At 35.5% G+C, this 16,672-nt stretch overlaps 1 protein-coding gene and 1 long non-coding RNA gene across 2 annotated transcripts in view; both read right to left on the reverse strand.

Annotated features, from left to right (window-relative positions):
* Positions 1 to 16,672, reverse strand: part of LOC138329967 (uncharacterized) — a 48,857-nt gene that overhangs the window by 8,629 nt on the left and 23,556 nt on the right. The window contains exon 2 of the long non-coding RNA XR_011209499.1: positions 4,025 to 4,079. This is a non-coding gene — a long non-coding RNA (uncharacterized lncRNA). The remainder of the gene's footprint in view (positions 1 to 4,024; positions 4,080 to 16,672) is intronic.
* On the reverse strand, positions 9,626 to 11,194 carry LOC138329965 (uncharacterized). The gene has a single exon (XM_069277277.1). It carries the CDS (start codon positions 10,403 to 10,405, stop codon positions 9,626 to 9,628), a length of 780 nt encoding a protein of 259 aa, XP_069133378.1. The 5' UTR covers positions 10,406 to 11,194.

A 16,672-nucleotide genomic window follows, 5' to 3' on the forward strand; every position in this document is an offset into this window, starting at 1 on the left:
ACGATTTAGAATGGCTGAGATGAGTTTTACGATAAAGTTTAATGATTATAAAGCGTTCTTAACATGGTAATTTTTCGATTTAAAGCTACCTGCATTTAGAAATGATAATTGTGTCGTCATAACATTATGCAACCCTACTCGTTCTGAATATACCGGCTTCACACCATCGGCACATTGTTGTGTAACCCCCCCCCATGTATGTATTGTATTGTCTTTGCGTGGAATGTTTGCTGAAGCAAAGTAGAACTGAGGCAACCCTTACCAAGCAGACAAATTACATCTCCATGGAGTACCATTGTACTATTTTGAAGTACGTATATGTGTTAAAGTAATTATAATTTAAAAACTTCGCAGTGACAGTTTACAAGAAACTACATAAAGCTTGAAAATGTAAAGGCATCAGATTTAAACAAAAGGAAAAGCACACTGATCTATAAGCTACAGAAATACTTAAATACATGATAGACAGGATCACTGAGGGTTTTTAGCTGATAACGTTTGTACAGTTCTACATGTAAGTTCACCTATAGTTTCTCCACAGATTTTCAACTCAACAATTTGCTTTATACATAAAAACCCACTAGAATGATTGAAAAGGTACTTAGAATATATCTTAACAACAATAGCACAAATGATCATATGCATACAAATTATAAAAGCAAATCAGTCTATAACAAGAGGCCCAAGAGATATCATGACGTTTACCATTGGATTACAAATCAGTCAATTTAACATGTTGGTCCAATATCTTTAGCGCTTCATGTTAATTAGCCGATGTCCAGTTGGAATTCATACTCCCCTAATTGTCAACTGAATGCAATTTAATGAATATATTTTCATTTGATAACACTTGTATGATAACATCCCAAGATATCTGTATCTATAAAGAAAAAAAATCAATATCGTCAAGGACGAAACATCAATTTCTTGTGATCGATGGCACAAAAATTATGACATCACATAAAAATAAGCGGATAGCAGATCATGCACCCCTGAATGTCAAATGCGCTTGGTAATTTCCAAGATAGCCAAATATTCATTATTTTGTAATTTTATCTGTCTCAAAAATGAGCATTAATAAATACAATCCCATGGCATAAATGATTATCAAACTATTTATATAGAACAAGATATTTGATAATTGTATCTCTACATGGTAACGAACTTGTCGACTACCGCGTTTTCCCTTTGGTGCATTATGCACAACAAGGGTAAAGAGAGAGATACATGTAGTACTTATAAAATTCCAGAAAGGTCCATTAAGTGTTAAGCTAACATGTGGAACTTGAATCAAGAGAGATGACTTTCTATACTCTCTGGCAAATGCATAAAGCAGTATCGAAATGAATCGATTTCGGATTGATTCTGAAATATGTTATACATAACTGGATCTGCATATGACTACCATCCAGTACTTTCGGAGAAATAACAAGGAAAACAATACGGCGGGTGGCGAGCAATGGGGGAAAAGACTATTTTATAGCTCGCCAACCATTTGCTGATGGTGGGTTAAAAAGTCGTCATTCAAGAACAGATCAATTCAATAAAAGTATTTTGGCGGGGTATCCATTGGAGTTGCATGAATGTGTAAATACCGACTACATGTACAATGCTGTAATATCCAGCTTATCCACTGTTTTCGTAACTTTAGGTGTGACCGTTACCCCTAAAGTTCTAAGTGTGACCGATATCACTTTCATAATTTCTAATTAAGCACCGTCTTTGTTTCTCCACTAGCAGATATAATGAATGGAATATTTTCTTTCAACAGTCATATATTACATATTAATAAACGGGAGGTTTTGTGACAGCAAAATGTATTTATTTACAAATTTTAACGTTTTATTGAATAAAATGTGACCGATATCCCTGCTGTCGAAAAATATTTTTGTCGAGGTGTTTGCATTATCTGAGCTAGTTTGACGATATTTAATAGCTTCATAGAATCTCTAACAATGCACTGTCTTTGACGCACGATAGGTTTAGAAGATGCATTGCTTTTATATAATAATTCCAGCCGATTTTCATCTTGAAGCGGGCGTTTTTTCATTGTATTTGTGTGTCCGATATCACTTCCGGTGACGTAGGTTGTCCCCATTGATGAAGAAATATACTAATTTGCCTGCTCCTGTTTTCCATACATATAAAATTACCATTTGTTACGCACTAAGACTTATCTGAGTGTTTGTGTCACGTTTACCTGAAAATTAAGACCAACAAATCACTTCATACACATTGCATAGGCTATGTAATTTAGTATTGGCTATGTAATTTAGTATTTTTGACTGAATATCCATGGTCACAGGAAAAATACCGAAAATTGAAGGTCCGCAACAGCAAAAGGCACAACTAGGGCACTTTTCTGATATATACAAAAAGTTTCCTGGAGCTGTGTTGAATTGATTTGGTGTCATAGTCCGGAAACAAAAGGAAACAGTAATTTGGTATTTTTGACTATGGTAACTGAAATATTCCCAAAATGGAAGGTCCGCAATAGTAAAAAGACACAACTAGGACAGTTGTCTAATATATTCAGAAACTTTTTTAAGGAGCTTCATTGAATGAAAAGAGCCGGAAAAGCCAGAAAAAAAAGGAACAGTAATTTGGTATTTTTGACAGTTTCCATAGCAACAGAAAAAAATCCAAAAATTGAAGGTCCGCATTATCAAAAGGCACAACTAAGGCACTTGTCTAATGTATACAGAAAGTTTCAGGGAGCTGTGTTGAATGGTTTTTGAATTGCAGCCCCCAAAAAGAATCTAGGACAAACAGATGGTTTTTTTTTCTCTTTCACAAAGAAACTTGCAAACAAAGCCCAGAATTGAATGAGGTTGTAGTGTAAGAATGTCACAAACTTCATCAACCTAAGCTGGTCCTGAATATGCATACATGGAGGATGTGCTTATTGGGTAAACTAAACAGTGAAGTAATTATCCTAAGACACTTATTATCCTGTATAATAGAGACGGTTCTGATACACCTTAGTGTAGCATCATAAATGTGGTAGCTGATTCTGTCATTGCAATATATTACGACATACCACACATGCTCATGTGCATTATGTTTGTAGAGATTCCAGGAGGCAGACGTGAGGTGGAACATGTAATTGTTCAATTAAGGTACACCGCCATTTCTTTGTCCCTGTGATAAACAATATAAATTTGACAGATCTCTCTTCATTGCTGGCAGAGCTAAGGACAGACAGAAGTTCTTGGACAATGAAAATGGTGTCAAGAGTATTGAGTTTGGGCATGTAAGGTCTATAGCGGTTAATCAACACCAAGAATAGATGCCAAAACATTCACATTGCCAAGTGATGACTTGTTGGTGGATTTGTTCAATCTTGGTCACCAATACCATACCTGGTGATTGTCAAATAATGGCAAATCTTGGTAACCAATATATACCTGGTAATTGTATGTCGACTCTTACGTCAAATAATGGAAAATCTTGGTAACCAATATATATTTATCCTGCAACTGTCCCACATACTATGTCGAATCTTAACGAAGTCAAATAATGGCAAATCTTGGTAACCAATACATACCTGGTAATTGTATGTCAACTCTTAAGTCAAATAATGGCAAATCTTGGTAACCAATACATGTATATATATACCTGGTAATTGTATGTCGAATCTTAACGAAGTCAAATAATGGCAAATCTTGGTAACCAATATATACCTGGTAATTGTTTGTCGACTCTTATGTCAAATAATGGCAAATCTTGGTAACCAATACATGTATATATATACCTGGTAATTGTATGTCGAATCTTAACGAAGTCAAATAATGGCAAATCTTGGTAACCAATATATACCTGGTAATTGTTTGTCGACTCTTATGTCAAATAATGGCAAATCTTGGTAACCAATACATGTATATATATACCTGGTAATTGTATGTCGAATCTTAACGAAGTCAAATAATGGCAAATCTTGGTAACCAATACATACCTGGTAATTGTATGTCAACTCTTAAGTCAAATAATGGCAAATATGGTATATATTCAAATGTTCACCTACCTTTAAGTTTCAAAGGGAAATAATCCTTTTTAATTCAGTCACAAAAAACGGCAGTCTGTAATGACAAAAATATAACAGTTTATAGCTTTGACCTATTATAACGAAAATCATAATCTGCTTTAATGCTTTTACTGACATGTGTTATAACGCTGAAGACTGGTTGTTGATTTCTTGTCCTTTATTACTGTAGTGTTCAAATGTTCCGAATGAAGTCCAAAATCTAAAATCTCCCCCTCACACCTGACTTGTCACTTTTATCTCTCTCACTCGAACTGCGCCGAAGACATCCCCTAGGATGACCCTCCAAACATTCACTCTGTAACTTTCCTCCACTTTCCTGTTAAACTAGTATGGGACTCATTCCATTCTTACAATCTAATTATAAGGTCAATCATATATTTATGCACACCAAATTATTTAGAATGTTCTACTCTATCAACTGCAAATTATAAAGTCTAAGGTATTGTTTGTTTATTGAAGTTATTTAAGTTTAAATGTCAAATACATGTAATATCTGTGTTATCTGAGACACAAAAACCTTTAATACTAATTTATCCTAAACTGTATCTTTTATCTACTTGTATCATGCAAAACTATACCAATTGATTAATCTACGGACATATCATACACAATTCTAGGCTATCTACATCTAATCATAATTAAGCATTTAAATTCTTACAAAAACACATCTGTTCTCTGTCCCGCTAAGCCACTGGACCACCTGTGACCCCCCCACTCTACTCCTTGTCACTGGTCCTTACGCCTGCCCTTTATCATCCTTATCACTTGTCCTCATGCCTGCCCTTTATCACTACACTATAATTAACCTACTGCATCAAACTCTCTACTACTCTCTTGCTTGCTCTCTATCTTGTCTAAACATAAAATTACACAAAAAATCACTACTACAATTTCCCTCCGCTCACAAAAATTTGGTCTCCAAATTATATTTACATGAATTGTAAGATAGCATTTTGTCACATTAATCCAATGTTTACAAGTTTCATAATCAATTAAGTATGATCCACTTTAGTCATGTATATATACACAATAGATAATCCAGCGAATTACAGTCACTATTCTATTCACTGCATGGTATAATATTCCATCCATGGAAAACACGTGTCCTAGTGTTTAAGTCACTGTTATCAAATTTTACTGTAATCATACAGTATCCTGCTTAGAATGTCACAGTGTTTCTGTTTTTCACTTTATAGATCCTTTTATTTGGAATAGCGTTCAAGTTCGGTTTTGATTGTTAATGTTCACTGTTGTACATGATAAGAGAAAGGTACCAGCATTTGATTATACAATTGGATAGGTTTCTAGCAAATGTTATAAAGACATAACTGATAAAAAGAGCCAATGAAGATTTTAATTTTTGGTTGATTGTTCACAGTTGTAATGTCGTAGAAATAAGGAATTTTTAGGATAGGTACGGAAGTACAGAAGAAAAGGAAAGACCGACAATAAAACTGTGGACAATAAACATTATTATTCTTCATGAACCAGTTAGGTACAATTAGCTTGTTGTTGGGTTAATCCTTGTAGTTAAATGTTATGACTGGTACGTTTCTGCTTACCTTTTCGGACTTTTCCTTTCTGTGTTTTGTTTATATGAAATTCCCGAACAAGAAAATCAGGTAAATTTTCCCCAGGTTCCCATGTTGTTTTTGGGTGATCTTTCCATTTTACTTTGTAAACTTTGCGTCCTCTATGTCTGCTTGATGCTAAGAGTTTGTCAACTATTCCCCAATCTTGCTGATTGGCAGCTTGGGAATTTTTCTCCTGGGTTGTAGTTTGTGACGTTTCCTCCGGGTTTGTAGTTTGGGAAGTATCCTCCTGCTGAGTATCCGGTATGCTTTCTTCTGGTTCAAGTTGAAATCCAGGGTACAGTTCCTCTCGACAGTTTGGGTCATGGTATGCCTTTAGTCTGTTGGCATGTACCAAAGCTTTCATTACCTTATGGGTCTTACAGTTGTGAATTCTATAAGTGTGATTTGGCCCTAAATCAGATATGTAGTATGGCCCTGTCCATTTACACTGAAGTTTTGCAGATTTCTTCTTTGGTATTTTGGGATTGTGTAGCCAAACTCTTTGTCCAATTTCGAACGTTGGTTCCTTTGTTTTCCGTGATTCATCATATTGTTTTTTGTATGCCTGTTGACTTGAAGTGACGTTTTCCTTTGCTATTTGTTGTGTTAGCTGAAGTTTTTGTTGTAGTTGTTTCAAATACTCGCTGGCGGTTTTACTGAGGTTGGAAGTATTGTCAATAAAATCCAGAGAAACATCTAAGGGACTCCTCATCTCCTTTCCAAAAACTAACTCAAAAGGAGAGAATTGAGTTGACTTTGTACAATCTGTCTTTCTGTAGGCCATTAGTATTCCTGGCAGTAGCTGTGCCCAAGTTTCCTGTTTGTCATCAATATATGCTCTCATAGACTGTGCCAAGGTTCTGTTAAAACGTTCACAAGTGCTGTTTGATTGAGGGTGATAAGCACTGGTAGCGTATTTCTTAATGTCCAAAAGTTTACAGAGATGTGTCATAATATTTGACATGAAGTTTCGGCCTCTGTCAGTCACTAACGATGAAGGAGCACCATACCTGCAGATTATTTCCTTATAGAAGACGTTTGCTACCTCTGTTGCCTCCTGTGTTCGCAAAGGGAAAGCTTCCATAAAACGTGAAAAACTGTCCACACACAAAAGGATGTATTGATACTTTTCAGGAGTTGGTGTTAAAGGTCCCAAAATATCCATATGCCAACGTTCAAAAGTTGACGCCAGAGGTAGAGGGTGCAAAGGTGCTGTAGCATGCCGCGTTGGGGTCTTTGCTTGTTGACACTGTTCACAATTTTCCACATAGTTGTGTATCTGAGAGTACATTTTCGGCCAATAGTACTTAGCACAAATCATACTGTATGTCCTGTCAAATCCTTGATGAGCACCACCTGTTTTTGAGTCATGACAACTTTTCATTATCTCCTGGCGTAATGAGGATGGAATAGCTAGTTGTCTTTTTATTCTGGTGTCTTTGGGTAACTTTTTAGCTCTTTGATTCCAAAGGTGGTATAAGATCCCATTAAGCATTACATACTGCTGACTTTCAGCCACAACTTTAATTGCCTTTTGCTTGTTGTCAGAAAGCTGGCCACACTCTAGATAAAGTTTAATTGGGGCCAACTCAGGACACTGGGTCTGTAGCTGTTTAACCTCCTCCAGCCTGTTCTCAGTAAGGGACAATATGAAATCCTTATCAGCTGTCTGCTCACTAACACTATACACATGTGTAACTGTCTGGTCCTCTGAGGTTACAGCTCCTTGCTGACAGTAGTCAATTGTCACTTGTAAATATTCAAGGTTGTTGTCTTCAGGTTTATACTGGGTTCGTGACAAAGCATCTGCATTACTATGCTTTTTACCTGCTTTATGCTTGACTTCATAATTAAATCCCTGTAGCAGTAAACTCCATCGTCCTAGTCTTCCTGTAGGGTGTTTAATATCCTGGAGCCATTTTAGAGCTGCATGGTCTGTTATAACAGTGAAATGTTGGTGTTCCAAGAAATGTCTATAATGTCTTACTCCTTCCACTAGAGCTAGGCATTCACGTTCAGTGATAGACCACTTTTTCTCTGACTGACGTAGTGCCCTTCCACCATAAGCAACAGGATGTTCATTACCGAGGTCATCTTTTTGACCTAATATGTAGCTGATTGCTTCTCCAGAGGCATCTGTAGATAGAATAAATGAATTGTTCATATTTGGGTAAGCTAGTACAGGTGTGGTGGTCATAGCATCCTTTAGTTGTTGAAAAGCTTCTGTACACTGGTCTGTCCATTTAAATTGTGTACTCTTCTGCAAGAGTTTGTTTAAAGGAGCAGCCTTTTCACTGTAGTGCTTGACGAACTTTCTGTAGTAATTGCAGAGTCCTAGGAAACTACGAACTCCGTGTACGTCTGTTGGTTGGGGAAACTCTGTGACAGCTTTTACTTTTTCAGTATCAACCTTAATTCCCTCTTTTGTGATAATATGGCCCAGGTATTTCACATGTTTGGTTGCGAACTGGCACTTGGACGGCTTAAACTTGAGATTTGCCCTTCTCATTCTGTCAAATACGGATTGTAAATCATCCAAATGTTTTTCGAAGTTACTGCTAAACACTAGAATGTCATCGATATAGCAAACTGCATATTTCCAAGATATTCCTCTAAGAACTTGTGTCATGACCATTTGAAAACTCATTGGAGCATTACATAATCCAAAAGGTAGTTTTTTAAATTGGTATAGCCCATTGTGAGTAATAAATGTAGATTTTTCTTTTGTTGATGGGTCTAAAGGAATTTGCCAAAATCCTGATGCCATATCCAAAACAGAAAAGTAATGAGCAGAAGATTCACCAATAGTTTCCAGAATATCATCTAATCTTGGTAAGGGAAAAACTTCAGGCTTTGTTAGCTTGTTTAGTCGACGAAAGTCAACAGCAAATCGGTAATCTCCTGTTTTCTTTTTCACAAGAACTACTGGTGAATGCCAGGGTGATGTTGATGGTTCGATAATGTCATTGTCCATCATGTCTTGCACTTGCCGATCAATTTCTTCCTTTTGGATAGGATTAGTCTTATAAAATCGTTGTCTCACTGGTGCTGCATCGCCTGTTTCAATTTTGTGATGGTAAATATCTGTACATCCTAGTTCCGAAAGATCTTTAGCAAATACGTCTCTGTTTTTTCCCAAAAATTCCAAAAGTCTTTTCTTTTCAGTTATCCCAAGGTCAGAAGTACTTAAATCAAAGTTCAGTTCTTGAGCAATTTTCACGCCGTCTTGCCTTGTAGATTTTAAATCACTACAATCAGAGTTTTGGTTGATTTCGTTGGTTTCATCATCCTCAAAAATGTCGTTACTTCCCAGGTTTTGTACAGAACATATCGGTTTACCAGGTCGTAGAGTGATAACTTTATTTGTTGGATTGATCAGCCTAACAGTGGTATAGCCTCTTCGACACAGAGTATTAACAGATCTGGCTGCTAGTAGATTATTAGCACTTGGGAGATGTGACAGTGGCTGTAACAGTACCGGTTGTTGAGAGACTGTTTTGATTTTTACAGGAATGTTACACTCCGATTGCGGTGGAATAGACACCCGAGCTACAGTTCTAGCAAAATCAGAATTTGTATCTTCATCCACTTTTAAACAGGAAACTGTTAATCCGTCATACAAGGATAAGGTTTTGTTTGCCAAATCAATAGTTGCTTTATTTTTCTCTAAGAAATCTAAACCAAGTATAACGTTACAATGTAAGCTTGCAAACACATGAAATAGGTGAGTAACACACAGTCTATTGATGGTTAGAGGTAAGGTGAAAGTTCCTGTTGATATTTGTTTATCTCCATTAACTCCTATGATAAATGGAATGGCTGGCGGTCCAAGTTGAGGCATATATCCAAAAATCCTATGAAGTGCACTTTTAGAAATACAGGACAGTGATGCACCTGTATCGACTAAACAATCCGTTTGAACGTTGTTGATTTGTGTGCGAACAATATTTTTCCTCATGCTGGTCTGTAACGTTGTTATAGCTGTCCCCGTTTCCTTTGGTTGTTGTCATTGCTCTGTTCGCGGTGCTGACCGACATACTCTTGCGAAGTGGTTGATTTTATGACATTTAGCACATGTTTTTCCACGTGCTGGGCAGTTGGCAAGTTGTTGGTGCCAATTATTTCCACAGAAAGAACATTTTCTTTGCTGTTGTTGCTGGGATGATTTTGATTGCTGTCTGCCATTTTTCCATGTTGTCTGCGTTGCTTGTACAGATAGAGCCTGCAACTGGTCTTCAAGCCGAGCAATGGCGGCAACCACTTCCTGATGCTGTTGGTTTTCATCAGAAACGGTGAGTTCCCCTAGTTTAGCCCAACGTCGCAGCTCATCAATAGTCTGTGGATTGTTTTGGAGAACAAATTGTCGAATGTTTGGTTTAAGCCCGTTGATAACAACTTGTTGGATTTGGTCTTCTGATAATCCAACATCTTGGCCTTTACCAGTTAGCATGGTGATAAAGTCCTCTACTGACTGCCCAGAAGTTTGTTTGGTCTGGTACAGTTGTGCAGTTCTTTGCCATTTCGTGTTGTCATCAGGACCATATCTCTGCAAAAAGGCATTGGTGAGCGTTTCGTAGTCCTCCGTGATGGTATCAGGCAAACTCATGTACCATCTTAGTGCGCCATCTTTAAGGAACAATGGCAGCACAGTTTTGGCTTTGTGTTGATTAAATCCCTTTGTCTTCACAAACAGTTGGAATCTTGTGATCCACAGCTTAGCATCGTCTGATGAATCTCCTGTGAAGGGTTGTATAAGAGTCAATTCAATATTGCTGTTGTTGGCCATTTTTTTGTTAATTTCAAATGTTCATAAGTCCTTTTGTTGATATTATCAGGTACCGGTTGTAAGGAATTCTCCACCAAATGTTATAACGCTGAAGACTGGTTGTTGATTTCTTGTCCTTTATTACTGTAGTGTTCAAATGTTCCGAATGAAGTCCAAAATCTAAAATCTCCCCCTCACACCTGACTTGTCACTTTTATCTCTCTCACTCGAACTGCGCCGAAGACATCCCCTAGGATGACCCTCCAAACATTCACTCTGTAACTTTCCTCCACTTTCCTGTTAAACTAGTATGGGACTCATTCCATTCTTACAATCTAATTATAAGGTCAATCATATATTTATGCACACCAAATTATTTAGAATGTTCTACTCTATCAACTGCAAATTATAAAGTCTAAGGTATTGTTTGTTTATTGAAGTTATTTAAGTTTAAATGTCAAATACATGTAATATCTGTGTTATCTGAGACACAAAAACCTTTAATACTAATTTATCCTAAACTGTATCTTTTATCTACTTGTATCATGCAAAACATATATATACCAATTGATTAATCTACGGACATATCATACACAATTCTAGGCTATCTACATCTAATCATAATTAAGCATTTAAATTCTTACAAAAACACATCTGTTCTCTGTCCCGCTAAGCCACTGGACCACCTGTGACCCCCCCACTCTACTCCTTGTCACTGGTCCTTACGCCTGCCCTTTATCATCCTTATCACTTGTCCTCATGCCTGCCCTTTATCACTACACTATAATTAACCTACTGCATCAAACTCTCTACTACTCTCTTGCTTGCTCTCTCTATCTTGTCTAAACATAAAATTACACAAAAAAAAAATCACTACTACTACAACACTATATATGACGTTGCATGATTGTCTCGGTAGACGGAAACGTCACATCACAGACAGATTTCTACTGTTTTATATAGAAACAAAATAACAAGTTTTTACTTTTATTTCTATTAATAAAAGTTATGTGAGAAATAGAATCTTACACTTGTGTCTATGTGATATTAAATTTATCAAACTCGTTAAATTATTTGATGTAAAATCCTCTATATCCGGTATTGCAACACCAATATTGCGCTAATTTATATCCTTGCTAATAAGCCATAAATTGCGTTTTTTTTTGCATTTGCGCTAAATTTTGACTGCAATAAAATCAGTACATTATCCAAGGAAAACAAAGAAATTAATTATGATCTCCGATAGTTGTTTTAACCCTTCGCCTTTGTTACTCGGTATCTGAGCTGCAATTTAGTGTTTTAGGGTTTTGTAAAGTGTTTAATAAATAAAACATATTATGTACACACAAACATCAGAGAAATGGTAAGTCTGTTTAGGCTGGTACCAGGTGCTGCCCACAAACATACCATCCATTCTCTCTGGCGCTAGTCGGAATTACGTCAGAAGGTGTCAGGTACGGATCAATCAAACGTTTCACCAACTCTACATACAACTGTGTGTTAAAAACACAAGAATGCCACATATTAGCATGTGCATCTGCTAAGAGATAGGTAGATGTGTATCACTGATATAATCTGTGTAGGTAATTATTATATAACTTGGGGGGTCTGAAAAAAGTCGCACCCGCTAGCTACATATTGGTTCAGACTCACCTGTCTGGACCAATTCTGGGAGGAACAAGAAATTTTGTTTCAGGATTTATCCACCCATAAATAAACATGCTTATTGTGACTTAATATTGTTCTCAAAATACTTTTACTTCTATTTTTTTGGGATACTGGATTGAAAAATGATGAATACATTTGTTAGCACCATCATAAACTGAATTGAATCAGGTCATATAGCGCCATTCAATGTGATGTTAGAGCATGTAAAATACCCCACCCACTCAGGCTAATTAGGCCTCTTAATTAGTAACAACTCCATTGATAGACGACATTGCAGAACCCTATATATAGTCTATTCAACTCCCCTTAATGTAAGTATACCCCTTTTAACTTTGTTGAAGGGGGTATAATTAACATAGAAGGATGCAATAACAAGTTTAGGAGGAGTTCGCTAGACAACATTGTGTCTACAGATAGATAAACAGACAGACAGACAGACCGATGGACAGACAGACGGACAGGCAACCCGATTCTAGTATACCCCCTTTAACTTTGTTGAAGGGGGTATAATTAACATAGAAGGATGCAATAACAAGTTTAGGAGGAGTTCGCTAGACAACATTGTGTCTACAGATAGATAAACAGACAGACAGACAGATGGACAGACGGACAGGCAACCCGATTCTAGTATACCCCCTTTAACTTTGTTGAAGGGGGTTTAATTACCATTATTAATGATGGATAAGATAATGTAGAGGTGCAAAAAGAAAGAACTAAAGAAGGAAAATGCAGGAAGGAAGGATTCATTGACAGGTTTAATTTTTACACAAGCTGATAACAAACATCGCCTAACATCCCACACAAAGTTACAGTTTCCCTTTATACTAGGATGTTGATGTGCCAAAATTAGAAAAGTTGTGCTATTTATAAACATTAAATAGACATCCCCCTGACTAAGGAGGAATATGGAGAAGACATTGACAGCTAGCAGAGATAAAGCAGATGAAATGGAGGCTTAATATTCCCAATTCTGTCTGAATGCCATCAGCTTGATTCAAACAGTAAAGACGACGAACAAAAAAAACCTTTTTACTTTTACAGGCATTATATAGATTATTAGATAATCATATTTTAATAAATGCAATAATTTTAAAACACTATTCGATCCATGCTCGTAAAACATTCAAACAGTTACTGTATATCAGTTAAGTTTTGTGGGTGCTTTATTATCACTATATTTGCTTTTTCACCAAATATGCAAATTTTATCACCAGCAAAATATTCAGAAATTCACTGAGTAAGAGGATTAGTAGTTCAAAGGACTATAGAAAACTGTGAACAGCAAAATTTACCCAGGAGTCTGTATTATATGTTCAGTATAGAAAACCACACAAATGTTGGCCCCATGAGTAAATTGCTAATTGTATTCCAATCAGAATGGTTAACTTGTTGGGGTTTATATATATCTTAAGTTTGGGGAGGAAATACTATGAACCATTTTTGAACTTGTTTTCAAACTTTTTAATTGTGTAAAATGCAGTAAAACCTAAAGTACCTCCCGTTTTTTTTTTTAATAACCATGTACATGTATAAATTGAAGACAAATGGGTTATCCAATTAGAACTATACTAAATATACAAATTGATTTTGAATTCTCTTGGACTTTCTGTAAACAATAAATTTTACTCTAACATGAAACAGCTGCTTATCCAGACGTCCTAAGCATTTACCAATTAATGTGATAATTGCTAATAGATTCTGATTGAATGGCTTAGACATTTAAAGATCTAAGTATTTTCTGTGGTTTTGCTGTAAATATCAGTCAGTAATGCTTCACATTGTGTACATCTGTTTATGTCTATGGGACTGTAACCAGCTCTAGATTTAATGATTTATTTGAAGTTGTATGAACCAGAAGCTAATTTGTTTATAATGAAAAAAGATTTAATTTATCTCTAGCTCTTATCTTGAAAAAACTCTTATAAATGAAAATAAACATCTGCATCAATTATTTGAATTCCTCCTTTTTGATTCCAAAGACAATTTATTTCAGACATTCCTATTAGGTCGATTTACAGTTTAATGTTAACGTTGTATACCGTACTTTTTCACTCTTGTTGAAAATATTCATTCAACAAAGTTTTAATTGTTGTGTTGCAAGTTAATGTTAAACCCTTCAGATATTCAATGTAATATTTTATATATGCATAACGTATGTCATTAGCTCTAAATGTATGGCTTGTGAATCAAAATTCATTGGCTGGGCCAAACAGGAAATCCATCATTACATCATCATATAATTATTTTTTCTATGTTTTCATACCAAATCTGGCTTTCTGATTAGCCAATTCTTTTTTTGCATACCACTATGAAAAAAAAACAAGAGGCCCATGGGCCTGAGCAGTCACCTGATATTTGATACAAATTAGTAAAGTAATTTACTGATGTCTTTTGTTCATGAAATAGGAACATACATCTAATAGGTCTATATACAAAAGTTCATTAAGCTTTGTGCATATTTACTCACATTATTGTGTGTTCACAAGGTTCAATAATTATTATTGCAAAGGGCAATAACTCCGTAAATAAGTTAGAGTCAAATCAAGCTTATTTTCAAATTTGGTTGAGATTTTTCCAATGTTAGTCTACATAGAAAGTTTCATCAAGCTCAGTGCAAATTTACTCAAGCTATTATGTTCACTAGACTCAATAAGTATAATTGCAAAGGGCAATAACTCTGTAAGATACAATCTAATCAGGTCAATTTTCGAAATTGTCTGAGATCTTTCCAATTTTAGTCTTAATACAAAGTTTCATGAAGCTGAGTGCATATCTATTCAAGTTATGGTATTCACAAGGTCCAATAATAAGTATTAGTGCAAGGGGCAATAACTCATGGCAACGCCATGTTTCAGACCTTAGGTAATATCTGAAAACATCACAAGACCGACATCAGTGATTTCCGTAAAGATCCGAACCTCTCGAGTCATCTCACATGGCCAACATCGGCTAGAACAATTTGGAGACTTCTGAGCTATTTTAAACATGTACACATTAAAACTCAATACTTAAAGATGCTCCACCGCTGACAAATAGTATTTTTTCACTATTAAAAACAACAACAGAGGATTTAGTATTTTTCTTCAGTTACAAAAGTTACTTACTTTACACCATTACCACCGATGAAAAGTTTGAGCTTCTAATTTTACTTTTATTTAAAACTATGAAAAATAATTAATTGCATCCCGAAAAAAATTCGGTGCCACTATATCCTATATAGAATGAAGTACTGATTGCTCATGCACAAAAGGCAAAATAAATTATTTTTATATTATTTTTTGTGTTAATTAGACATATACATACACGATTAAACGTCAATTATTGTTCAAATGATGAATATCATTGATGTCCTGTCGGCGGTGGAGCATCTTTAACCTTCATTGTTTTAATGACTTAGCGATTATGAACTTTACGAAAGTCGGTAAATATGGAAAGTTTAAAACTGAGAGAGGCAATGAAAAATATGTAGAACACTTTAGATACTTTGTTTATGTTAAAAATACAGCAAGTCACAGACCATACAACTTTAAATATTTAATATGACAAATTGTTTGCCTGCAATGGATTTTTTGCAACATATTTGGTTGCGATATAAATATCTAAAATTTGTGTTTATTTCATGAGATTTCATGAAATAAGTCTAAGAAGTTTTTTGTTTTTTTTTGCAAGTCTTCTTTTGCGAGATTTGTGAGAAAAGTTATGATTTTTGCACGTCAATGCTTACAAAAATATTTCATGGTTGCTAGCTCAAACATTATTTAACTTTGTATTTTGCAAACAACATTTTCTCTAACATTGAATAGGTACATGTGCTTTTTAACATGAGATGTGGTTACATACTGCCTGGTGACCAGTCAAATATTTCTAACACTCCATCATTTCATAAAATTTCTTGTGCAATAAACACTCATTTAAGCTCCTAAAATGTGAACAATATGAGTATATTACATGACAGATCATACCTCAATAATCAGGACTGAAGAGTTCCAGTCCAGCAGTTTTACAAGCTTTAAATCTGGAAGTAACTCAGTTTTGCCCGATTAATTTCAAGCCTGCATGTTAGGGTAGAACAGCTCCATTGAAATGATAGATAATTCTAAATGTTACCATCAGATTACTGCAATTTAATGTTTTTCAAAACAACACTTAACTCTTACCTTGATGACAATATGCAAGGCTGGTATGTCTCACTACTTTTAAATATATGTAGCCATGGAGACCATCAGACATGCCATCATTTCTGTCATACATACCATATTATCACCAAGAAGTGTTTTTTATCTATATGTGATGGATATTTTAGATCCATGTAATTTTGTTATACATGTAGGTAATGCTACATAAAAAACACTAAATGAATATCTAACATTGCTTGTTAACAAAGGTCACTTTTCTTTAAAATTCATCTATCTTTAGAGTTCACTTTTCTATTAAGGTCATGACCTTGTCTATACAGGTCACGTGTCTATAAAGTTCATCGGTCTTTAAAGGTCACTGGTGTATACAGGTCCCTTATCAAAAAAGGTCACCTACTATAAAGGTCACGGCCTTGTCTATAAAGGTCACTTATCAATAAAGGTTACCTATCTATAAAAGTCACATGCCTATAAAGGTTACCTA

This window comes from Argopecten irradians, chromosome 8 (assembly GCF_041381155.1).
Source record: "Argopecten irradians isolate NY chromosome 8, Ai_NY, whole genome shotgun sequence".
In the NCBI taxonomy this organism is placed as follows: Eukaryota; Metazoa; Mollusca; class Bivalvia; order Pectinida; family Pectinidae; genus Argopecten; species Argopecten irradians.

Coding starts and splice junctions, on each gene's coding strand:
- LOC138329965 (XM_069277277.1), bottom strand. CDS start 10,405: ATGGCCAACAACAGCAATATTGAATTGACTCTTATACAACCCTTCACA.